Raw genomic sequence first — 26,002 nt, forward strand, 5'->3', positions numbered from 1 at the left:
ACTGCTGCTAAAAAAAAAAAATGTGTTTTCTCTTACTTGGTGTATCCAGTCCACAGATTCATCCTTACTTGTGGGATATTCTCAATCCCTACAGGAAGCGGCAAAGAGAGCACACAGCAAAGCTGTCCATATAGCTCCCCTCAGGCTCCGCCCCCCCCAGTCATTCTCTTTGCCGCTCTAGCAAGTAGCATCTCCACGGGAGGGTAAAAAGTTTGTGGTGTTAAATTTGTAGTTTTATTTCTTCAATCAAGAGTTTGTTTTTTTAAAATAGTGCCGGTTTGTACTATTTATTCTGAGGCAGAAAGTGATGAAGATTTCTGCTGAGAGGAAAAAGATTTTAGCATGTTGTAACTAAAATCCATTGCTGTTCCCACGCAGGACTGTTGAGTACCGGAGAACTTCAGTTGGGGGGAACAGTTTGCAGGCTTAACTGCTTAAGGTATGCTCAGTCATTTATTTCTAACAAGACCTGGTAATGCTAGAAGACTGACAGAAATCCCCATGAGGGAAGGTAAGCCATTTTCTGAGACGCAGTATAGAAGGATGGCTTCAGTTAAGGGCTTAAATACTGGTAGACACTGTGATGGGCTAAATCGATTATTTTATTAATGGAATATTATATTCGTTCAAGTGTTTGAAACGTTGGAAACACTTTTGGGATTTTTTATTATGCCTGGCATATTATTAGACGCCTAGTCTGACTCAGGAAGGCCCTATAACTCTGGACTGAAGAGGGAGGGGGCCTCATTTTCGCGCCTCAGTTGCGCAGTTGATTTCAAGACAGCTTCATGCAGCTTCACATGTAGAGTCCTGAGAGTGCAGGAGGACATCGAGGAGGATGCGTACCTACATATTCCTATCCACAAAGATCACCATCAGTTCCTAAGGTTCGCCTTTCTGGACAAACATTACCAGTTTGTGGCCCTTCCTTTCGGGTTGGCCACCGCTCCCAGAATTTTCACAAAGGTGCTAGGGTCCCTTCTAGCGGTGCTAAGACCGCGGGGCATTGCAGTAGCACCTTACCTAGACGACATATTAATACAGGGGTCGTCTTTCCACAGAGCCAAGGCTCTCATGGACATTGTTCTGGCCTTTCTAAGGTCTCACGGGTGGAAGGTGAATGTAGAAAAAAGTTCTCTGTCCCCGCTTACAAGGGTTCCCTTCCTGGGAACACTAATAGACTCGGTAGAAATGAAAATCTTTCTGACAGAGGTCAGGAAGTCAAAACTGTTGAATACTTGCCAAGCTCTTCATTCCATTCCTCGGCCTTCTGTGGCTCAGTGCATGGAGGTAATTGGTTTAATGGTTGCGGCAATGGACGTAGTCCCTTTTGCCCGAATTCATCTCAGACCACTGCAACTGTGCATGCTCAAACAGTGGAATGGGGATTACGCAGATTTATCTCCTCAAATACAAATGGGCCAGAAAACCAGAGACTCTCTTCTCTGGTGGTTGTCCCAAGATCACCTGTCTCAGGGAATGAGTTTCCGCAGACCGGAGTGGATCATTGTCACGACCGATGCCAGTCTGTTAGGCTGGGGTGCGGTCTGGAACTCCCTGAAGGCTCAGGGTCTATGGTCTCAGGAAGAATCTCTTCTCCCGATAAACATTTTGGAGCTGAGAGCGATATTCAACACGCTCCAAGCGTGGCCTCAACTAGCGGAGGCCAAATTCATCAGATTTCAGTCGGACAACATCACGACTGTAGCGTACATCAATCATCAGGGAGGAACAAAGAGTTCCCTAGCGATGAAGGAAGTATCCAAGATCATCAAATGGGCGGAGGATCACTTTTGCCATCTATCTGCAATTCACATCCCAGGGGTAGACAACTGGGAAGCGGATTTTCTAAGTAGTCAGACTTTTCATCCGGGGGAGTGGGAACTCCACCCGGAGGTTTTTGTTCATCTGACCCAGCTATGGGGCATTCCAGAATTGGATCTGATGGCGTCCCGTCAGAACACAAAACTTCCCCTTTACGGATCCAGATCCAGGGATCCCAAGGCGGCATTGATAGATGCTTTAGTAGCGCCTTGGTCATTCAGTCTAGCTTATGTCTTTCCACCGTTTCCTCTTCTCCCTCGGCTAATAGCCAGAATCAAACAGGAGAAGGCTTCGGTAATTCTGATAGCGCCTGCGTGGCCACGCAGGACTTAGTATGCAGACCTAGTGGACATGTCATCGGTCCCACCATGGAAACTGCCATCAAGGCAGGATCTTCTAATTCAAGGTCCTTTCAAGCATCCAAATCTAGTTTCTCTGCAACTGACTGCTTGGAGATTGAACGCTTAATTCTAGCTAAGCGTGGTTTCTCTGAATCAGTTATAGACACTCTGATACAGGCCAGAAAGCCTGTCACTAGGAAAATTTACCCTAAGATATGGCGGAAATATCTTTGTTGGTGTGAATCCAAGGGTTACTCGTGGAGTAAGGTTAGGATTCTAAGGATATTAGCTTTTCTCCAAGAAGGATTGGAGAAAGGTCTGTCAGCTAGTTACTTAAAGGGACAGATATCTGCTCTGTCTATCCTGTTACATAAACGCCTGGCAGCTGTACCAGACGTTCAGGTGTTTGCACAGGCCCTAGTTAGAATCAAGCCTGTTTACAAGCCTGTGGCTCCTCCTTGTAGTCTAAATTTTGGTCATTCAGTTCTTCAAGGGGTTCCGTTTGAACCTTTGCATTCCATAGATATTAAGTTATTATCTTGGAAAGTTTTGTTTTTAGTAGCCATTTCTTCTGCTCGAAGAGTTTCTGAATTGTCTGCTTTGCAGTGTGATTCACCCTATCTGGTGTTCCATGCAGATAAGGTTGTTTTGCATACCAAACCTGGTTTTCTTCCAAAAGTGGTTTCTAATAAGAATATTAACCAGGAAATCATTGTTCCTTCTCTGTGTCCTAATCCAGTTTCTAGGAAGGAACGGCTTTTACACAATCTTGACGTGGTTCGTGCTTTAAAATTCTATTTAAAAGCAACTAAAGATTTCAGACAAACATCATCCTTGTTTGTTGTCTATTCTGGTAAGAGGAGAGGTCAGAAAGAGACTGCTACCTCTCTTTCCTTTTGGCTGAAAAGCATCATCCGATTGGCTTATGAGACTGCTGGACAGCAGCCTCTCGAACGAATCACAGCTCATTCCACCAGAGCTGTGGCTTCCACATGGGCTTTCAAGAATGAGGCTTCTGTTGAACAGATTTGTAAGGCAGCGACTTGGTCTTCACTGCATACATTCGCCAAATTTTACAAATTCAATACTTTTGCTTCTTCGGAGGCTATTTTTGGGAGAAAGGTTTTGCAAGCAGTGGTGCCTTCCGTTTAAGGTACCTGTCTTGTTCCCTCCCTTCATCCGTGTCCTAAAGCTTTGGTATTGGTATCCCACAAGTAAGGATGAATCCGTGGACTGGATACACCAAGTAAGAGAAAACAGAATTTATGCTTACCTGATAAATTACTTTCTCTTACGGTGTATCCAGTCCACGGCCCGCCCTGACATTTAAGTCAGGTTCAAATTTAATTTAAAATAACTGCAGTCACCACTGCACCCTATGGTTCTCCTTTTTCTCCTAACCGTCGGTCGAATGACTGGGGGGGGGGGGCAGAGCCTGAGGGGAGCTATATGGACAGCTTTGCTGTGTGCTCTCTTTTCCACTTCCTGTAGGGATTGAGAATATCCCACAAGTAAGGATGAATCCGTGGACTGGATACACTGTAAGAGAAAGTAATTTATCAGGTAAGCATAAATTCTGTTTTTATGGACCCCTGGCCCCACCATACAACTACTACCACACTGAAGTTACAATCCGAAATTGCACAAAGAAATAAAAAACATTTACAAAGTGCCAAGTCTGTCTCACACTGTGCATAGTGGTTTAGTGCACACTCAGAAATCCTCTCAAATGCTAATACTTTACTCCTTGTAATAACATTTCCCATGCTTAATTAGCATTCTGCTGTAGTACCCACTGGTGGCTGCCAAAAATTTTTTTTTTTTTTTTTTTTAGTTCTTGCCTCATGGGGCCCCCCCTGGCCCATTGGGCCCATGACAGGAGTCACCCCTGTCACCCCCTGATGGCGGCCCTGCGTCTGCTAAGGAGTTGTATGTGTCTGTAGCACTACATGTCGGCAGTTATGCAAGAATTCTTTTTCACAATGTTATAAATTGTGTAAACACTACTGCCATCTTGCTTAAAACTATTCTTGCAAAACTGCTGACCTATAGTTTTCTAAACACATGCACACTACCTATCTAAGTATTCTCTTAAACAAAGAACACCATGAAAGCAAAGTAAATTTGTTTAATAGAAATGTATTTTTGTTTAAATGTTATACACTGTGTGAACCATGAGAATAAATGTTGGGTTTCATGTCCCTGGTGGTTAGAGAGAATTTGGCTCTATGTGCCTGGCTGTTATGTTTAGTAGGAAAACTCTGTACGTTTTGCTATACTTTGCTTCACTACTAGCACAGAACTAGAGAGCAGTGTGGCATCTGTTCTCTTCCCATTCAGCAGGGCCACCCTTAGCATCTGCGTGGTCCTGGCCAAGACAAATTTGTGGGTCCCCTCAGCCAAGTCCCCTTATGCCCCCTTAGTATGCCGTGGCCTACCACTGTCCTAACATTGTGTGACCTTTATGAAGACTAACACTTTATATTACATCTCCTGATCTCATAAACACTTCTTCATAAACTAAATGCAGGATATACATTGCACCTATTCATATCCTCACCCCTAATGATAACGAGGGGCAACTAAAGTGTGTCATTTGAAAGGGAAAATATTTGTTTCATATTCCGGAGCCAGTAAGAATATTGAGCCAGCCGTATATTTCTTAGGATCCAGATGAGTGTTTACGTATAAATATATATGTAGAATAATGCAAGAAGTATAGGTCCGGGCTCCTTGAATTTGGCGACCCTTGCACAAAAAATATTTAGTTTATACAAATGTGTGGCTACTTTGTGCAATTTGTTTCTTTTGTGTGTTAAGAGGGTCCTAATATTTTAGTTTGGCCTAAGGCTGCAGTAACTCTAGAGCCGCCTCTGCAGCTGCCCCCTGATTGGCTCTCCAGTGATTTTCTGTTTAGTAGTTACAGTGCTTACTCCTAAGCTGAACTTTATTTAAAGGGACATGAAACACAATATTTTTCTTTCATGATTTAGATAAACCATTGTAAACATTTTTCTAAATTATTTCTTTTATCAATTTTACTTTATTCTCTTTGTATCCTTTCTTGAAGGAGCAACAATGCACTACATTGCACATATATGCCTTTTGTGATTGGCTTACCAGACAGCAATCAGCAGCTAACTCACAGCTCCTGAGCCTATTTAGATATGCTTTTTAACAAAAGATACCAAAAGAATGAAGCAAATTAGATAAAAGTACATGTCTTCAATTGTGCATGTTGAGACAGTGGAACGGCGATCATTCAGATCTATCACAGCTAATATCCATGGATGCTCGGACTCGGAACTCCCTCTCTTGGTGTATTCGTCCGGAGCAACTGTCCATGCGGACATTCTTCTTGCATACATCCTGGGAGATTGTGACCACGGACAGGATTCCATCATTTTCTATCGGCGCTTTATCGATGATCTGATCCTGATATGGTGTGGCAATAACGAGGACTTAGAGACCTTCCTAGGGAGATTCAATGCCAATGATATAGGTCTAAAGTTCACAAGTGAAATCCAAGAAACCAAAATTAACTTTTTGGATATAGTCCTATATGGTAACCCTGAGGGCTCGGTTCAAACCAGCCTGTACAGGAAGCCCATGTCAGGGAACTCTCTGTTACACGCTAGGAGTTGCCACCCTAAACATGTTCCGTACGCGATAGCCAAAGGGCAACTCATGCGAGCTAAACGGAACTGCTCAGACACCAAAGAGAGTACAGCACAAATGATGGAAGTGAAGCAACGACTCTTCCAAAGAGGCTACCCTAAGAGAGTTGTAAATAGGGCACACAAAGAGGTACAAAAATTAAATTGATGTGAACTGCTCAAAGATAAATCACCGAAAGAAAGGAAATGCACACAAAAAGGGGTGACATTTGTCACCGAATATAGTGCTCAATATGAGGAAATCTGCAACATTGTTAAACATCATTTTGGAATGTTAGTTGCGGATAACAGACTCATACAGTGTGCCAATGAAGGAATAAGATGTTCATATAGACGAAACCGGTCATTGGGTAATATACTTTCCCCCACGGTTTTGCCTAAGATCACCTCTCAGGGTAGTGCCTGGCTAAGTTGTAAAGGCTCCTATAGGTGCGGTAGCTCTAGATGTGGAGCATGTGAGTATCTGACAGTGTCAGAACACTTTACCTCTACGGTGACTGGAAAGACATATGAAATCAACTTCTGTTTAAACTGTACATCTATTTTTGTCATCTACTGCATCATATGCACAGCATGTGGAAAGCAGTACATAGGACTCACCACTAGGGAGATTAGAACTAGGATCATTGAGCATCTCTCTACTATCAGGGTGGGAAAGGCCACCACTCCCTTGGTGCACCATTTCGCAGAAATTCACAAAAAGAATTAAATTGTTTTTCTTGGCAACCGATAGATATGGTGTTGAGATCAAAACATGGGGGTGATCGCGAAATAGCACTGTCAAAAAGAGAGATGATATGGATATTCAAGATGGAAACCAGAATACCTGGAGGATTGAACTCAGAGTTCGACCTCATAAACTACTGGGAATGATTTTAATTTAGTCCAGTGATCTAGCTCAATATCTCTACTGTGATAATTGATAAATACATTGACAGTGAACACCTCTATCTCCACTTGTGTATAAATAAATAAATGACCTGACTATAGTTTTGACTAACAACTTAATTCCTGTGACCTCATATTAAGTTAGACTTGATGAAATAAACATCAGTAGGTTTGCTTACTGCACACTGACTTCTAAATAGTTTACCTACCCTCCACAGTATTCTCTTAGTATTTTTACACTTTGATATTTATATATTTCTCATCCCTAGGTAGTCCCTATAGATAATAGACTAGGGCTGTATGATATAAGTATACCCACTTGTGATTAGCTTGTAATGTCACAACCATGCATATATACCTATAGGGATAGATGTGTCATCCAAATATTAAGTAGTAGTTGTATGCTCATGAAGGTGTAGTGGTTTAGTCTATTTTCTAAAAACTCTTCTCTCTCTCTCTTTTCCCGCATTTTGTAGAAGGTATAAACTGAACATAATACTTTGTCGGGTCAGTCAGTCATAGTATGTATTACACTATGCATTGTACTACACTATTTACTATTACATAGTTCATTGATAACTAATCTAACTAACTTGTGATGAACATTGTATGTATCCAGAATATAATGTTTTAATTTGTTGCATTGCTCTTAATGTGTATATAATTTCACAATAATATCAATAAGTTTACAGATTATGCCAGTTAAATTGTTTAAATTGCTTTAATTCTTACTCCGGTTTACCCACTGTATGTAAGGGGTTAAATGTACCCTTGGCGTGTTTGTTTTTACTCACATGTTCCCTTTTTATCCAATGGTGTTGTTTCAACTGTGTATTTAAAGCACACCTGTGGCTGGCACCTGTATGCTATGATTACGGCTCCTCCGAAACGCGTAAGCCTGCCAGCCAGAGGTACCCCACCTCTATTCGTTGAATAATGACAGTCCGATTTTAAAATAACCAATAAAGGTTATGTTTTATACATACTATACTAGCGCTCTTGTTCTCTTTGTTTGGTGAGTTAGGGAGACGGCCAGTCTGACAGGATGGGGAGCTGTTTGGGGTGCCAGGATGGCACAAGGAAAGTGGTCCAGGGAGGAGTCTCTCCTTCCGATCAACATCCTAGCGATTTACAATGCTCTGAAGGCATGGCCTTCTCTGGAGTCGGTCAGTTGCATCAGATTCCAGACCGACAACATTACCTCGGTGGCTTACATCAACCATCAGGGGGGTATGAGGAGCTTCCTCGTGTTGAGGGAGGTGTCTCGGATTCTGGAGTAGGCGGAGTCCCACGACCGCTCGCTCTCATCGATTCACATTCCAGGTGTCGACAACTGGGAAGCTGACTTTCTCAGCAGACAATTCTTCCATCCGGGGGAATGGTCTCTTCACCCAGAGGTGTTTGCGGAGATTTGTCACAGATGGGGAGCGCCGGAGATAGATCATGGCGTCCAGACTCAATTGCAAGCTACCTCGATACGGATCAAGGTCCAGAGATCCCCAGGCGTAGCTGATAGATGCCTTAGTGGTTTCTTGGGGATTCAGCCTAGCTTACATTTTTCCACCATTACCACTTCTACCTCACGTAGTGGCACGCATCAAACAGGAGCGGGCCCCGGCCATTCTGATTGCTCCTTCGTGGCCGCGGAGGACATGGTTTGCGGATCTGGTGGGGATGTCATCCTCTCCGCCGTGGAGGTTACCCTGTCGCAGGGATCTGCTGTCACAGGGCCCCTTTCAACATCGCAATCTAGATTTCTCTTGTAAGGTGTATCCAGTCCACGGATTCATCCATTACTTGTGGGATATTCTCCCTCCCAACAGGAAGCTGCAAGAGGATCACCCACAGCAGAGCTGTCTATATAGCTCCTCCCCTAACTGCCACCTCCAGTCATTCTCTTGCAGCTCTCGACAAGAAAGGAAGTATCAAGAGAGATGTGGTGAATTAGTGTAGTTTATCTTCAATCAAAACTTTATTTTTAAACGGTACCGGCGTTGTATTGTTTTTACCTCAGGCAGAAATTAGAAGAAGAGTTTTGCCTGAGGTTTTTGATGATCTTAGCAGGTTGTAACTAAGGTCCACTGCTGTTCTCACACATAACTGAAGAGTATGGGAAAACTTCAGCTGGGGGAACGGCCTGCAGAATTAACTGCCCTGAGGTATGTTCAGTTTATTTTTTTTCTAGAGAGATATGATCTAGAAAATGCTGACAGTGTCTGATATGTTTAAGGTAAGCCTGATTGCAGTGATTTAACAAACGACTGGCATCATGCTTGCAGTTAAGGGTAAAATTCATGTTACTTGCTATTATGGCTTAGTATGTGAAACGTTTGCATGATATATAAAGAACGTTTTTTACTAAGGGTGATAAATCTTTATTTGGGGCCTAGTTTTCCACATGGCTGACTAGATTTCTCCTAGAAGTAGTTATTTATGGCCCTTTCACTTTGAGTGCATGGTGGGAGGGGCCTATTTTCGCGCTCTAATTGCGCAGTAGTTTTTACATTCTGAGACATCCAGCTTCCCTGAAGGAGTCCCCTGACATATTGGACCTCTGTAAAGGGTTTTTGTGCCTACAAAAGTCGTTTTATGGTAAGGTAGGAGCCACAGTAGAGCTGTGGCAGTTTGCTTGTGACTGTTATAACGGTTTTTACCGTTTTTCTGCTTCGTTTTTGAGCCTGAGGGATTAATCATCCATTTGCAAGTGAGTGTAATGCTATTTTAGTCTATTATACACACTGTAAAAATTTCGTAGATTTAACTGCTTTTTTTCACTGTTTTGCAGTTTTTGTGTTTGTTTTTTTCCCTTAAAGGCACAGTACCGTTTTTTATATTCTGCTTTTTCATATTAATTAAAGTGTTTTCCAAGCTTGCTGGTCTCATTACTAGTCTGTTAAACATGTCTGACATAGAGGAAACTCCTTGTTCATTATGTTTAGAAGCCATTGTGGAACCCCCTCTTAGAATGTGTACCAAATGCACTGATCTTACTATAAGTTATAAAGACCATATTCTGGCTTTAAAAGATTTATCACCAGAGGATATTGACAAGGGGGAAGTTATGCCGACTAACTCTCCCCACGTGTCAGAGCCTATAACTCCCGCTCAAGGGACGCCAAGTACATCTAGCGCGCCCATTGCGTATACTTTACAAGACATGGCGGCAGTTATGAATCATACCCTTACAGAGGTATTGTCCAAACTGCCAGGGTTACAAGGAAAGCGAGACAGCTCTGGGACTAGAACAAATACAGAGCTCTCTGACGCTTTAGTAGCTATGTCTGATATACCCTCACAATGTGCAGAAGCCGAAGCAGGAGAGCTTCTATCTGTGGGTGATTTTTCTGACTCGGGGAAGACACTTCAACCTGATTCTGATATGTCTACATTTAAATTTAAGTTTGAACACCTCCGCGTGTTGCTCAGGGAGGTTTTAGCAACTCTGGATGACTGTGACGCCATTGTAGTCCCAGAGAAATTGTGTAAATTGGATAAATACTATGCAGTGCCTGTTTACACTGATGTTTTTCCAATACCTAAGAGGTTTTCAGAGATTATTACTAAGGAATGGGATAGACCAGGTGTACCGTTCTCTCCCCCTCCTGTTTTTAAAAAGATGTTTCCTATAGATGCCGCTACACTGGACTTGTGGCAAACGGTCCCTAAGGTGGAGGGAGCAGTCTCTACTCTAGCGAAGCGTACAACTATCCCTGTCGAGGACAGTTGTGCTTTTCTAGATCCAATGGACAAAAAATTAGAGGGTTACCTTAAGAAAATGTTTATTCAACAAGGTTTTATTCTCCAGCCCCTTGCATGCATTGCCCCTGTCACTGCTGCTGCGGCCTTCTAGTTTGAGTCTCTAGAAGAGGCTCTACAGGTAGAAACCTCATTGGATGATATCCTTGACAAGCTTAAAGCTCTTAAGCTAGCCAATTCATTTGTTTCTGACGCCGTTGTTCATTTAACCAAGCTAACGGCTAAGAACTCAGGTTTTGCTATCCAGGCGCGTAGGGCGCTATGGCTTAAATCCTGGTCAGCTGACGTTACTTCAAAGTCTAAGCTTCTCAACATTCCCTTCAAGGGGAAGACCCTATTCGGGCCTGGACTGAAGGAGATCATTTCTGATATTACTGGAGGAAAAGGTCACGCCCTTCCTCAGGATACGTCCAACAAATTAAGGACCAAACAGACAAATTTTCGTTCCTTTCTAAACTTCAAGAGTGGCGCAGCTTCAACTTCCTCTAATACAGAACAAGAGGGAAATTTTGCCCTGTCCAAGCCGGTCTGGAGACCTAACAAGGCTTGGAACAAAAGAAAGCAGGCCAAAAAACCTGCTGCTGCCTCTAAGACAGCATGAAAGATCAGCCCCCGACCCGGAAACGGATCTAGTAGGGGGCAGACTTTCTCTCTTCGCCCAGGCTTGGGCAAGAGATGTCCAGGATCCCTGGGCGTTGGAAATTGTGTCCCAGGGATATCTTCTGGACTTCAAAGCTTCTTCCCCAAAAGGGAGACTTCATCTCTCACAGTTATCTGCAAACCAGATAAAGAGAGAGGCATTCTTACAATGTGTTCAAGACCTCCTAGTTATGGGAGTGATCCACCCAGTTCCAAAGGAGGAACAGGGGCAAGGCTTCTATTCAAATCTGTTTGTAGTTCCCAAGAAAGAGGGAACCTTCAGACCAATCTTAGATCTCAAGATTATAAACAAATTTCTCAGGGTCCCATCCTTCAAGATGGAGACTATTCGAACCATTCTACCTATGATCCAGGAGGGTCAATATATGACTACCATGGATTTAAAAGATGCTTATCTTCACAATCCGATACACAGATCATCATCGGTTTCTCAGGTTCGCCTTCCTAGACAGGCATTACCAGTTTGTGGCTCTTCCCTTTGGGTTAGCTACGGCACCAAGAATATTTACGAAGGTTCTAGGGTCACTCCTAGTGGTCCTAAGGCCACGGGGTATAGCAGTAGCCCCTTACTTAGACGACATTCTGATACAGGCTTCAAATTTTCAAATCGCCAGGTCCCATACGGACATTGTTCTGGCATTCCTGAGGTCTCATGGGTGAAAAGTGAACGAAGAAGAGTTCTCTATCCCCTCTCATAAGAGTTTCCTTCCTAGGAACTCTGATAGATTCTGTAGAAATGAAGATTTACCTGACAGAGGCCAGGTTGTCAAAACTTCTAAATTCCTGCCGTGTTCTTTATTCTACTTCTCGCCCTTCAGTGGCTCAGTGTATGGAAGTAATCGGCTTAATGGTAGCGGCAATGGACATAGTGCCGTTTGCCCGCCTACATCTCAGACCACTGCAACTCTGCATGCTCAGTCAGTGGAATGGGGATTACACAGATTTGTCCCCTCTACTAAATCTGGATCAAGAGACCAGGGATTCTCTTCTCTGGTGGCTATCTCGGGTCCATCTGTCCAAGGGTATGACCTTCCGCAGGCCAGATTGGACTATAGTAACAACAGATGCCAGCCTTTTGGGCTGGGGTGCAGTCTGGAACTCCCTGAAGGCTCAGGGCTTGTGGACTCAGGAGGAGGCACTCCTTCCGATAAACATTCTGGAACTAAGAGCGATATTCAATGCTCTTCAGGCTTGGCCTCAGCTTGCTGCGGTCAGTTTCATCAGATTTCAGTCGGACAATATCACGACTGTAGCCTACATCAACCATCAAGGGGGAACAAGGAGTTCCCTAGCAATGTTGGAGGTTTCAAGATTAATTCTATGGGCAGAGGTTCACTCTTGCCATCTATCAGCTATCCATATCCCAGGAGTAGAGACCTGGGAGGCGGATTTTCTAAGTCGGCAGACTTTTCATCCGGGGGTGTGGGAACTCCATCCGGAGGTGTTTGCACAGTTGATTCAACTTTGGGGCAAACCAGAACTGGATCTCATGGCATCTCGTCAGAACGCTAAGCTTCCTTGTTACGGATCCAGGTCCAGGGATCCCAAGGCAGCACTGATAGATGCTCTAGCAGTGCCTTGGTCCTTCAACCTGGCTTATGTGTTTCCACCGTTTCCTCTGCTCCCTCGTCTGATTGCCAAGATCAAGCAGGAGAGAGCTTCGGTGATTTTGATAGCACCTGCGTGGCCACGCAGGACTTGGTATGCAGATCTGGTGGACATGTCATCCCTTCCACATGGACTCTGCCGCTGAGACAGGACCTTCTACTTCAGGGTCCTTTCAACCATCCAAATCTAATTTTTCTGCGTCTGACTGCTTGGAGATTGAACGCTTGATTTTATCAAAACGTGGTTTCTCAGAGTCGGTCATTAATACCTTAATTCAGGCTCGAAAGCCTGTCACCAGGAAAATCTATCATAAGATATGGTGTAAATATCTTCATTGGTGTGAATCCAAGGGTTACTCATGGAGTAAAGTCAGGATTCCTAGGATATTATCTTTTCTCCAAGAAGGATTGGAGAAGGGATTGTCAGCTAGTTCCTTAAAGGGACAGATTTCTGCTCTGTCTATTCTTTTGCACAAGCGTCTGGCGGATGTTCCAGACGTTCAGGCGTTTTGTCAGGCTTTAGTTAGAATCAAGCCTGTGTTTAAAACTGTTGCTCCGCCATGGAGTTTAAATTTAGTTCTTAAAGTTCTTCAAGGGGTTCCGTTTGAACCTCTGCATTCCATAGATATCAAGCTTTTATCTCGGAAAGTTCTGTTTTTGGTAGCTATCTCTTCGGCTCGAAGAGTTTCAGAGTTATCTGCCTTACAGTGTGATTCCCCTTATCTGATCTTCCATGCAGATAAGGTAGTTTTGCGTACCAATCCTGGGTTTCTTCCTAAGGTGGTATCTAATAAGAATATCAATCAGGAGATTGTTGTTCCGTCACTTTGTCCTAATCCTTCTTCAAAGAAGGAACGTCTACTACACAATCTTGATGTGGTTCGTGCTTTAAAGTTTTATTTACAAGCTAGTAAGGATTTTCGTCAAACATCTGCATTGTTTGTTGTCTACTCTGGACAGAGGAGAGGCCAAAAGGCTTCAGCAACCTCTCTTTCTTTTTGGTTAAGAAGTATTATCCGCTTAGCCTATGAGGCTGCTGGCCAGCAGCCTCCTGAAAGAATTACAGCTCATTCCACTAGAGCGGTGGCTTCCACATGGGCTTTTAAAAATGAGGCTTCTGTTGAACAGATTTGTAAGGCGACGACTTGGTCTTCGCTTCATACTTTTTCTAAATTCTACAAATTTGATACTTTTGCTTCTTCTGAGGCTATTTTTGGGAGAAAGGTCTTACAGGCAGTGGTGCCTTCCGTTTAAGCGCCTGCCTTGTCCCTCCCTTCATCCGTGTCCTATAGCTTTGGTATTGGTATCCCACAAGTAATGGATGAATCCGTGGACTGGATACACCTTACAAGAGAAAACAAAATTTATACTTATATGATAAATTTATTTCTCTTGTGGTGTATCCAGTCCACGGCCCGCCCTGTCATTTTAAGGCAGGTGTTTTTTATTTTTAAACTACATTCACCACTGCACCCTATAGTTTCTCCTTTCTCTTGCTTGTCTTCGGTCGAATGACTGGAGGTGGTAGTTAGGGGAGGAGCTATATAGACAGCTCTGCTGTGGGTGATCCTCTTGCAGCTTCCTGTTGGGAAGGAGAATATCCCACAAGTAATGGATGAATCCGTAGACTGGATACACCACAAGAGAAATAAATTTATCAGGTAAGCATACATTTTGTTTTCCTGAGGCTGACTGCGTGGAGATTGAACGCCTAGTCTTAGCCAAGAGAGGCTTTTCAGAAGGGGTGATTGATACGCTAATTCAGGCAAGGAAGCCAGTCCCTAGTTGCATCTACCATAAGGTGTGGAGGACTTACTTGTCCTAGTGTGAGAAGCATGGATATCCTTGGCATAAGGTGAAGGTATCCAGGATTCTGTCCTTTCTCCAAGATGGTTTGGAGAAGGCTCTTGCCACTAGTTCCTTAAAGGGACAGATTTCAGCATTATCAGTTTTGTTGCATAGGAGACTCGCTGAGCTCCCTGACATTCAATCTTTTGTTCAGGCCTGTCTTTAGACAGTCAGCTCCACCTTGGAGCTTAAACTTAGTCCTTAAGGTTTTGCAGAGGGTTCCGTTTGAACCTATGCATTCCATAGACATTAAGATTCTGTCTTCGAAGGTTCTCTTCCTGTTGGCTATTGCATCGGCACACAGAGTATCTGAACTGGCTGCCTTGCAAATTATCTGGTGTTTCATGCGGATAAGGCTGTACTTCGCACTGGGTTGAGGTTTCTCCCCAAGGTGGTGTCTAACCGTAACATCAATCAGGAAATAGTTGTTCCTATTTTGTGTCCTAACCCTTCTTCTTCAAAGGAGGGGTTACTTCATAACCTGGAGGTGGTTTGTGCCTTGAAGTTCTATCTACAGGCTACAAAGGATTTCAGACAGCCTACATCTTTTTTTGTGGTGTATTCTGGGAAGCTCAAGAGGCAAAGGGCCTCTGCTACTTCTTTGTCTTTTTGGTTGAGGAGCTTGATTCTCTTGGCTTACAAGACAGCGGGACATAAGCCTCCTCAGAGGATCACGGCTGGTCCTCCTTACACACTTTTACAAAGTTTTACAAATTTGACTTTTTTGTTTCTGCGGAAGCTGTTTTTGGGAGAGAGGTTTTGCAGGCTGTGGTGCCCTCAGATTAGTGTCCGCCTTTTGCCCTCCCGGTTTCATTCAGTGTCCTTTAGAGCTTGGGTATATGTTCCCAACAGTAATGAATGAAGCCGGGGACTCTACTCCCCTTTAGATGGAAAACATAAATTATGCTTACCTGATCATTTCATTTCCATCGAGGGGAGGAGAGTCACAGGCTCCCGCCCGTATCTCCTATGGTTTGACCTAAATTTATTTTATCTTCTGGCACCATTTATACCCTGATATTTCTCCTACTGTTCCTTGTTCCCTTGGCAGAATGACTGGGGGATGAGGGAAGTGGGGGAGGTACTTAACTTACCTTTGGCTGGGGTGTCTTTGCCTCCTTCTGGTGGCCAGGTTCTTAATTCCCAACAGTAATGAATGAAGCTGTGGACTCTCCTCCCCCTTGATGCAAATAAAATTATCAGGTAAGCATTATTTATGTTTTTAAACAATAAAAATTCTGGTGTAGACTGTCCCTTTAAAAAAAAATAATAATCTTATAAGTAACAAATGAGAAGTTTGGCTTAAAATCGTTTGCTTACATTATCATTTGTGTGATACTCTGGGTACAAAATGTGGTTAGTCACAGCTTACACCGTCCATGCTTGGTCAAGAATCCTTAATAGAGTAAAATACTGTATAAACTTGCTGTGGGTGCTCACGTTGTCTGGAATTAAATGTGGATCCCATTTCATCTTGGTTTTAAACTCCGAAGCTACTTTTCACAAACCTGCTGAAACACAAGCTGAGATCATTGACCTTTTAGATCAATCAAGCTTCTTACAAACTATGGCGTAGTGTGGATATAATCCTGTAAATGTTTTATTCATAACAAGGAAAAGCAGGTTAAGAATTTCCGTTCACTAAATCAATGAGGAGCGACAAAAAATGCATTAATTTATTCACTGAAGGGACGTGGAAGTTGCAATTAAACTTTCATGATTCAAAAGTAAATTGGATTTTTTTTTTTTTAAAAGTACGCTCTGATATATTTACTTCATACTCTTGGTATCATTTGTTAAAAACATATGTCCTTTCTATGAGAGGATATCTAGATACACTCAGAAGCTTGTACATTTCTTGAGCACAATGGTTTCCATTTGTAAACATACAGTTTCAAGACAGGGAACCTGTCCCCTTGTGTTTTAATGCTCACAATACACCATTTACTTCTTAAGATTGTACAAACAATTGCTGGTTGCACAAGAACAGGACTTTACTGTCATCTTGGGTGAAAGTTTGCCACCTGGGAGGTGGGGAAGTTAGCTTAAAGGTACAGTCAACAACAGAAATTTTGTTGTTTTAAAAGATTGAAAATCCCCCATCCCCATTTTTGCATAACCAACACAGTTATAATACACATTTTGCCTCTGTGATTAACTTGTATCTAAGCTTCTGCAAACTGCCCCCTTATTTCAGCTCTTTTGACAGACTTGCATTTTACCAAAAAAAAATAAAAAAAATTGCACCACAATAGAAAGTTAGCCTAACTCTGTTTAACCATTTGAGAGAGTGTCTGATGTGACAATCATTCATACTAAATAACTATATTTAATAATAAAAAGATCGGTCACAGCACCATACACAAGCACACACACTAGTTAAAAATGGCTATAAATCAGGATAATGATATATAGTTAAATATTGTATATCGTTCACCAAAAGTAGATATTCAATGCAGATACATTAGTAAACAGGGAGTGCAGAATTATTAGGCAAGTTGTATTTTTGAGGATTAATTTTATTATTGAACAACAACCATGTTCTCAATGAACCCAAAAAACTCATTAATATCAAAGCTGAATAGTTTTGGAAGTAGTTTTTAGTTTGTTTTTAGTTATAGCTATTTTAGGGGGATATCTGTGTGTGCAGGTGACTATTACTGTGCAAAATTATTAGGCAACTTAACAAAAAACAAATATATACCCATTTCAATTATTTATTTTTACCAGTGAAACCAATATAACATCTCAACATTCACAAATATACATTTCTGACATTCAAAAACAAAACAAAAACAAATCAGTGACCAATATAGCCACCTTTCTTTGCAAGGACACTCAAAAGCCTGCCATCCATGGATTCTGTCAGTGTTTTGATCTGTTCACCATCAACATTGCGTGCAGCAGCAACCACAGCCTCCCAGATACTGTTCAGAGAGGTGTACTGTTTTCCCTCCTTGTAAATCTCACATTTGATGGACCACAGGTTCTCAATGGGGTTCAGATCAGGTGAATAAGGAGGCCATGTCATTAGATTTTCTTCTTTTATACCCTTTCTTGCCAGCCACGCTGTGGAGTACTTGGACGCGTGTGATGGAGCATTGTCCTGCATGAAAATCATGTTTTTCTTGAAGGATGCAGACTTCTTCCTGTACCACTGCTTGAAGAAGGTGTTTTCCAGAAACTGGCAGTAGGACTGGGAGTTGAGCTTGACTCCATCCTCAACCCGAAAAGGCCCCACAAGCTCATCTTTGATGATACCAGCCCAAACCAGTACTCCACCTCCACCTTGCTGGCGTCTGAGTCGGACTGGAGCTCTCTGCCCTTTACCAATCCAGCCACGGGCCAATCCATCTGGCCCATCAAGACTCACTCTCATTTCATCAGTCCATAAAACCTTAGAAAAATCAGTCTTGAGATATTTTTTGGCCCATTCTTGACGTTTCAGCTTGTGTGTCTTGTTCAGTGGTGGTCGTCTTTCAGCCTTTCTTACCTTGGCCATGTCTCTGAGTATTGCACACCTTGTGCTTTTGGGCACTCCAGTGATGTTGCAGCTCTGAAATATGGCCAAACTGGTGGCAAGTGGCATCTTGGCAGCTGCACGCTTGACTTTTCTCAGTTCATGGGCAGTTATTTTGCGCCTTGGTTTTTCCACACGCTTCTTGCGACCCCGTTGACTATTTTGAATGAAACGCTTGATTGTTCGATGATCACGCTTCAGAAGCTTTGCAATTTTAAGAGTGCTGCATCCCTCTGCAAGATATCTCACTATTTTTAACTTTTCTGAGCATGTCAAGTCCTTCTTTTGACCCATTTTGCCAAAGGAAAGGAAGTTGCCTAATAATTATGCACACCTGATATAGGGTGTTGTCATTAGACCACACCCCTTCTCATTACAGAGATGCACATCACCTAATATGCTTAATTGGTAGTAGGCTTTCGAGCCTATACAGCTTGGAGTAAGACAACATGCATAAAGAGGATGATGTGGTCAAAATACTCATTTGCCTAATAATTCTGCACTCCCTGTATATTAGTATCAAAAACAACAATTATAGGTAACTGATCCCGCCAAATATCAAACGTGTGGATTAAAGCAAAGCGTAGCTATTGATACTAAACTGAGCTAATAAAAGTTCCTTCTATAGTGGGAACTTATTTTAATATTATACTGTCTGTAGTAACATAAGATGGTAAGCGAAGTAAGGCTTAGGTTAGCCAATCAACATATCCTGACAAGCAGCTAAAAACTGTGGGACAATGCCTACTGTGAGGATTGCCCCTGACACGCTTGTCACATAAACGCTTCTTTGGAGGGGTATGCGCCGGACGTGTTATAGGAAACGACGTCCCTGCTCCAATTGGATCCAATTCTGTTTATCATAAGCTGCTGATAGGCTAGAACGGTCTGCCAATCAACCGTACAAGCCATTAGTGAGTCCGTTAGTAAAGCTGCAATCAGTTATTCTGTCTCATTCTCTGTTGCTTCTAATTGGATCAGTCCAGTAGCAACGTGTGCTGCATAGTCATAGTGATTGTATTGTTTACAAACATGTGCATCTATAAGCCGAAAACATCATATAATCAGTGGGGCATTTATGTCAATTATTTGTTATGGCTCCATTTGGGCACTTCGCTCCCACAGTGTTATTTTATGTTATGTATCTTGTGTTATCTTATGTGAAAGAGGCAAAGATGTTATATGTTTATCCAATGAAGTAATATGCAAAAACATAATTACGATATTGAAATACATATTAGCAGGCTGTCAAGTAGAGGTTTAGTTCATATGAGAATGAGTTAGATTAAAGTAATAACGGTTTTATGCATGTTATATTTTGTATTATATTCATCCTGGCTAATATGCAAATCGTAAGATCATAAAAATAGCAATTGATGTTTATATACGAAGCATACATCTCAACCATTGAGATATATTAAGTTAACCAGATAAGATTTGGAACAATTAGATATTATGTATACTAAAGATATTTGTGTATTGCTGTATGCAATTTATTTGGAGAGCCGATGTATCAGCACCTGAGTATATACTCGCCATAGAAAGCCTTCTGTTATCTGTATGATAGTATCTCTTAAGTGTCAAACAAAAAAGGATCCAAGAATTGAATCAGTTTTGATAACACTAATACAGATAATATACAGATTTCTGAGAATTAAATCAACAATACTCTTTGTAAACTACACCAAACTCTTTTTAAACAAACTAAACGCTGGTGGAACTGGCATTTGTTTGAGAAATATGTTGAACGTTGTATAATTCCACATGGTTTAAAAATAAGTGTTCCCAGCTTTTAATCTAAATAACGATGGTCTAGTAAAAAAATGGGAAAGTTCACTAAAACGAATTAAGGTTTTGATACAACATGATGCACTTGAATTAAACAAATTAGAAGCTGAAATAAAAGAGCAGAATAAGCTACTTAAGAAATTTTAGGAAAAATTTGACTTCATGGACAAATACAAAACCTACCAAAAGGAATTAGATAGACTTGAAAGTGAACTAATACAAAACAAAAAACAAAAATTACACGGGGATATAGATGATTTCAAACACCAACATGTATATAGATGGAGAAACCATACTTCATTCAGACAGAGAAGTAACGGTCAATATATCAGAGAGGATAACAGTGAATAAGAAAGTGAGACTGATTTATCAGTTAATGAGACAGGCAATACTAATGGCAATGAGAACACAGTTGCGTCAGTACCTGCTGCAGCTACCAATTCAATGCAAATGGAACTGATTAGACAGCCTACTAGTGATATTTCTTTTTTAGCGTTAAGCCAAAGGCAACAACAAGTAGCAAAAATGTTACCAAACCCCCCAAATCAAACGAGGGGTAACCAAAAGAAAAACACAGGCCCTCAAAGACAATCTCAGAGGAGGAGGGAAATGAGTCAGTTTACCAAAATACGGACCAACAACTAAGGATAATAAATCTCACAAAACATAAACTGAACATATAAGAGTACTCTCCAAAGGCCTGACTTTCTCTCCGACCAACACACTAGATACGTTTGAAACCATAAAAGATATCCATCTTTTTATACATAAACTACTTCTCAAAAAAAGTACATGCCAAAAGATGTGACACTAACTGATGGACTAAAAAATCTACAAGAACTGTTAGGTGAAGATGAAACTGGTGACAGTGACACTAACAGTAATGAACCTACCTGGAAACTAGCGTTAAATAGATCTCCACAAATAGACGTTTTCTCTAAAATTGTTTGTAATCAGATAGAAAAATTACCTGTTTACAATGTGAGCAATAATTTAAAAAACTCTGAGAAAATGGCACTCAAGGAAATAAAAGCGTGGTCAGACACGGTGATAAATGCCTCTGCCAGGCTGACCTTCTTATATATGTCTCTTCATCTGCTGCACCTCTCTGTCAATCCCTTCACTAGCTTACTCTTGCCTCCAGGATTAAACACAACATTATGACTGACATACAAAGCCCTCAAATGCACTGCTCTCCTCTATATCTCAGACCTTGTCTCCATATACTCTCCCTCCCGTCCCCTGCTCTGCTCACAACCTCCGACTATCCTCCTCTCGTTACCTCCTCACATTCCCATTTACAGGACTTCTCCAGACAGGCTCCCAACTTGTGGAACTATCTTTCTCGCTCCACAAGACTCCCCTAGTTTTAAAACCTTTAAGTGCTCCCTGAAGACTACTGTTCAGGGATGCATACAACCTACAATAACCTTTCCTAACTCCATTGCTTTCCCCTTGATCCCCTTAGAATGTATGTACAAAATAGTACGGAGAAGCAGCAATTAAAAACACAAAGTTTTATTCAAATCCTTCTTAAAACATTTAGCTTTTTCAGAAGCTGAAGGGCATATTTTTTGTTGTGCATTGTTCATGTTTTAAGAAGGATTTGAATAAAACTTTGTGTTTTTAGTTGCTGCTTCTCTGGACTATTTTGTACATTTATCACTGGGTCCGCTTTTGGAGTTAAAGCAGCACTGTCTCCTGGAAGGTGGACAAATTTTGTCATTGGAGTTTACCCACTGGATACTGACCGATCACGGAGCGTTTTGTCATCTTTAACACTTGACCCCCTGGAAGCCAGCCCACATGTGTCTCTGCGTCACGTATAGAGCCAATGTGTGTGGATTTGTATTGGCGTCCGAGCCGCAACTGATTTGGCCGGAAGGCTTGTGGGAGCAGAGAGGCTCTAAGCCATAAACCACTGAAAGCTCCGTACCCAGCCTAGGAGAGGGGTCTCCCTAACGGTGGTCTTGCACTTACAGGCAAGAGAGTGGCCGTGAAGAGAGGGGCTAAGTAGGACTTACGCTTTAGCGTGAACTATTTCTTGCCGGTTCAGTACCAGTGGGGATGTAAGGTACCCATAATACCACTACAGGACTTTATCCAAGCAGTGACACACAGGTGCATGAGAGGTTTCCCCGTACAGGAGAACTTGATGTATTATACCCTTAGAATGTATGCCTATGAGCCCAGCTGTTTGTAGATCACCTTTATAAGAGACGACTACAACAGTGCAACTCTCGGCAGGACCCTCTACCCATTTGATCCCTATAAATTTTACCCTGTATACCACACCTATGTTTATAATGCTGCGGAATCTGTTTGCGCTCTACAAATAACTAATAATAATACAGATGCAAAATTATTTGTATAATCTTTTTTTACTGCTGTTTTGCATTACCAAAAGACAGACGCATTTGTTTTCCTCTGCTGTATACGTTCCAAGCTTTTAATTAAGTTTTGTATTTATTAAGAACTGAAAGATGCCCAGAGGAGGAAAAAACAATTGCAAGAAAGATGTAAGCTGGAAGAAAGCATCGGAAATGCTGCAATTACATGGAACAATGAAATTCTACCCAACTGGGAAACAATGTAAGTAAACCGGGTCTGGATAAAACTATTGTATTGTCATAATCAATATTATCGGACCAAGAAACCATTTTTTTTTTTTAAATTTGCTTGTTATTTTTTGCCAGATTTTTAATGGCATTTAAAGCGAGCAAAACAAATGTGTGTATGTTTTAAGGACAACGAACCCTGATTGAGTAGTGTAGCACTTCATACAACAAGGTGTTAACCTCTTTGCTGCTAGGAATTTCAGAGAAAAACTTGCCCAAAATACCAATGAATTTTTAGCATTTTTGCTATTACTCCATTTAAGCAGAAATAAAGCCTTGTTGTTTTTGTTTTTTATTTACCTATCAAAACAATATTTATTTTTGTAGACAATCCAAGGTATAGTGCTAGACCCATTTTGGTATTTTATGCCACTGTTTCGCTGCCAAATTCAATCATATTAAACAAAAAAATAGTTAATTTTTTCACAAACTTTGTGTTTCTCACTGAAATTATTTACATACTTATTGTGTAGTTATACAAATGGTTGTAAAAGCTTCTCTGGGGTCCTATTTGTTCAGAAATGGCAGGCATGCATGCCTTTGTCATTGCTTTTTGGTAATTAGAACGCCGCTAATTGCAGCTGTGCACCATACTTCTGAAATTCCTGGCAGTAAAAGTGTTGGCTAACAAGGCTTATAGTATTCTAGTGTAAGGATTACCCCCCGACCACCCACACTTCTCAGCACCATCTTAGGTACTGGCAGACAGTCTGCCAGTATTCACTTTTAAGACTTTTTTTTTATTTTTCCCTAAATGAATTGTATTTATTTTCTGCAGTGTAGGATCCCCCTTACCATCCCACCTCCCTGATCCCTCCCCCCTCCCAATTTTATCTGCCATCTTGGGTATTGGCAGCTGTCTGCCAGTACCCAGTTTAGGTATTCATTTTTTTTATATAATGTAGCGGTACCACAGCTGCCCCCTAACTTTGATTGCCGATGTTTGATTCCCACCACCCTAATTCCCCATTTTTCTGTAGTGCAGTGTAGGGTCCCTCCCTAGTCCCCTCTACCTATGTGGAGTGTTTAAATGAGTGGGCATGCACAGCATGTGTGTATGCTGCTGAAACAGTCGTGCATTTTAATACAAACATTTTTGCTAATTCAAGCTAAAATGTTTCAATTTAAAACTGAAATGTGATAATGCGCATATTACATGTTTACCGTTATGTCGCCTTAACCAATTTGCTCATATGTTTTAGTACACTACATAGCAATGTGGTGAACTTTTTCCTAGATAGAATATTCTTTATTTGAAATTCATTGTCTGCTGATCATTCCCTGTGTTATTATTAAAGAGGAGACAAATGTATTTCGAACAAATATTTGATATACATTTCACTACAGAGCAAACAGCGACACATGCCATCTTTACAGTAACCAATCGGCGCAAAAACGTATGCAGACAAAAAGCGGTTTGCAATTTGTTTCTCATGTTAGTGTAAAGCTTATGGAATCAAATGTGAATAGCACATAATATAATCACTTTACCTAGTTGGCAGGGTATTCTAGTAGCTAAAGGAGGGACTTTGTACTCCTAGTTAGGTATGTTTTATTTCAGGGTTGCATCTTTGGGATTTTGTTATGCAGTAGATGCAGTAGAAGAGAGTTGCTTGAACTGCACGTTGTTATAAAAATTGTGGCTTATTTACATAAAAAAATAATCAAGTTGGTGCCTATAGTTGGCTATAGAGCAGCGTTCAGGTTGGGAGTGGGGTGGAAGCCCCCCCCCCCCCCCCCACAATGTCCAGAGGTGTGTACTCCTGTTGCAAGGCTCATTTAGATTTGTGTCTATTAGCAACTTTAAAGGGACATGAAACCCAAATTTTTTCTTTCATGGTTTAGAAAGAGCATGCCATTTTAAACAACTTTCTAATTTACTTCTATTACCTAATTTGCTTCATTATCTTGATATCTTTTGCTGAAAAGCATACCTAGATAGGCTCGGTAGCTGCTGACTGGTGGCTGTACATAGATACCTCGTGTGATTGGCTCACCCATGTGTATTGTTCTTCAACAAAGGATATCTAAAAAATAATGCAAATTAGATAATAGAAATAAATTGGAATGTTGTTTAAAATGTTATTATCTATCTGAATAATGAAAGAAACATTTTGGGTTTAGTGTCCCTTTAATAATTACTCCACAAATGTTAATGAGTTTTCTTCTGTTAAGTGTGATCAGTCCACGGGTCATCATTACTTGTGGGATATTAACTGCTCCCCTACAGGAAGTGCAAGAGGATTCACCCAGCAGAGTTGCTATATAGCTCCTCCCCTCTACGTCACCCCCAGTCATTCTCTTGCACCCAACGACTAGATAGGATGTGTGAGAGGACTATGGTGATATATTTAGTTTTTATATCTTCAATCAAAAGTTTGTTGTTTTATAATAGCACCGGAGTGTGTTATTCCTTCTCTGGTAGAATTTGAAGAAGAATCTACCTGAGTTTTTTTCTATGATTTTAGCCGGAGTAGTTAAGATCATATTGCTGTTTCTCGGCCATCTGAGGAGAGGCAAACTTCAGATCAGGGGACAGCAGGCAGATTAATCTGCAAAGAGGTATGTAGCAGCTTATTATTTTCTGACATGGAATTGATGAGAAAATCCTGCCATACCGTTATAATGTAAACCCAGCCTTGAATGCAGTAGATGTAGCTGATATCAGGCTGTCATGTATGTATATTTTATACTTCTCTGGTTTTTAGACTGTATACATAGACTTAACCTAATTTGCAGGGACTTGCAATAGGTTTTAAATGACAATTAATTATTGAGGTAAAACGTTTTTTTGCTGGCATGTAAAAACGTTTTTTTCTCTGAGGTACTGGGTGAAAAAATGTTTTGGGCACTATTTTTCCACTTGGCAATAGTTTTGATTTAAATTAGAGCAGTTCACTGATCCCTCTCACTGTTATGTGTGTGGGGGAGGGGCCATTTTGGTGCTTTCACTATGCATCAGAAAAAACTCAGTCAGAGATTCATTTTCTTCCTGCATGATCCGGTTCATCTCTACAGAGTTCAGGGATCTCCAAAGCCTTTTTTGAGGGAAGTAATCATTACAGCAGAGCTGTGCTGATTGTATTGACTGTGATAAAAAAAAAAAAAAAAACGTTTATTTGTGTATTTTTTTTCTGCTGCCTGGGTTAGTTATCATTTGCTGAGGGGAACAATCCTTTGCTAAAACTGTATATTCTGACAAAGATTGATGCTATAACTTAATTATTTTAACTGTTATAATATTTTTCTGTGCTTCTTAAAGGCACAGTTCGTTTTCATATTATTTGTAAATTACTTTGTAAAGTATTTCCAAGTTGCTGTTTATTTGCTAGTGTGTTAAACATGTCTGATTCAGAGGAATATCTCTGTGCTATATGTGTTAATGCCAAAGTGGAGCCCAATAGAAATTTATGTACTAAATGTATTGATGCTATTTTAAAAAACAGTCAATCTGTACAAATTGAACATATTTCAC

General features: G+C 41.2%; 1 protein-coding gene across 1 annotated transcript in view; it reads left to right on the plus strand.

Annotated features, from left to right (window-relative positions):
* The window catches only part of LOC128650311 (TBC1 domain family member 14), a 135,576-nt gene that overhangs the window by 68,285 nt on the left and 41,289 nt on the right, over positions 1-26,002 (plus strand). Inside the window, exon 4 of the mRNA XM_053704160.1 lies at positions 22,384-22,501. Within this exon, the coding sequence (XP_053560135.1) occupies positions 22,384-22,501 (118 nt within the window). The remainder of the gene's footprint in view (positions 1-22,383; positions 22,502-26,002) is intronic.

Source organism: Bombina bombina, chromosome 2 (genome assembly GCF_027579735.1).
Source record: "Bombina bombina isolate aBomBom1 chromosome 2, aBomBom1.pri, whole genome shotgun sequence".
In the NCBI taxonomy this organism is placed as follows: domain Eukaryota; kingdom Metazoa; phylum Chordata; class Amphibia; order Anura; family Bombinatoridae; genus Bombina; species Bombina bombina.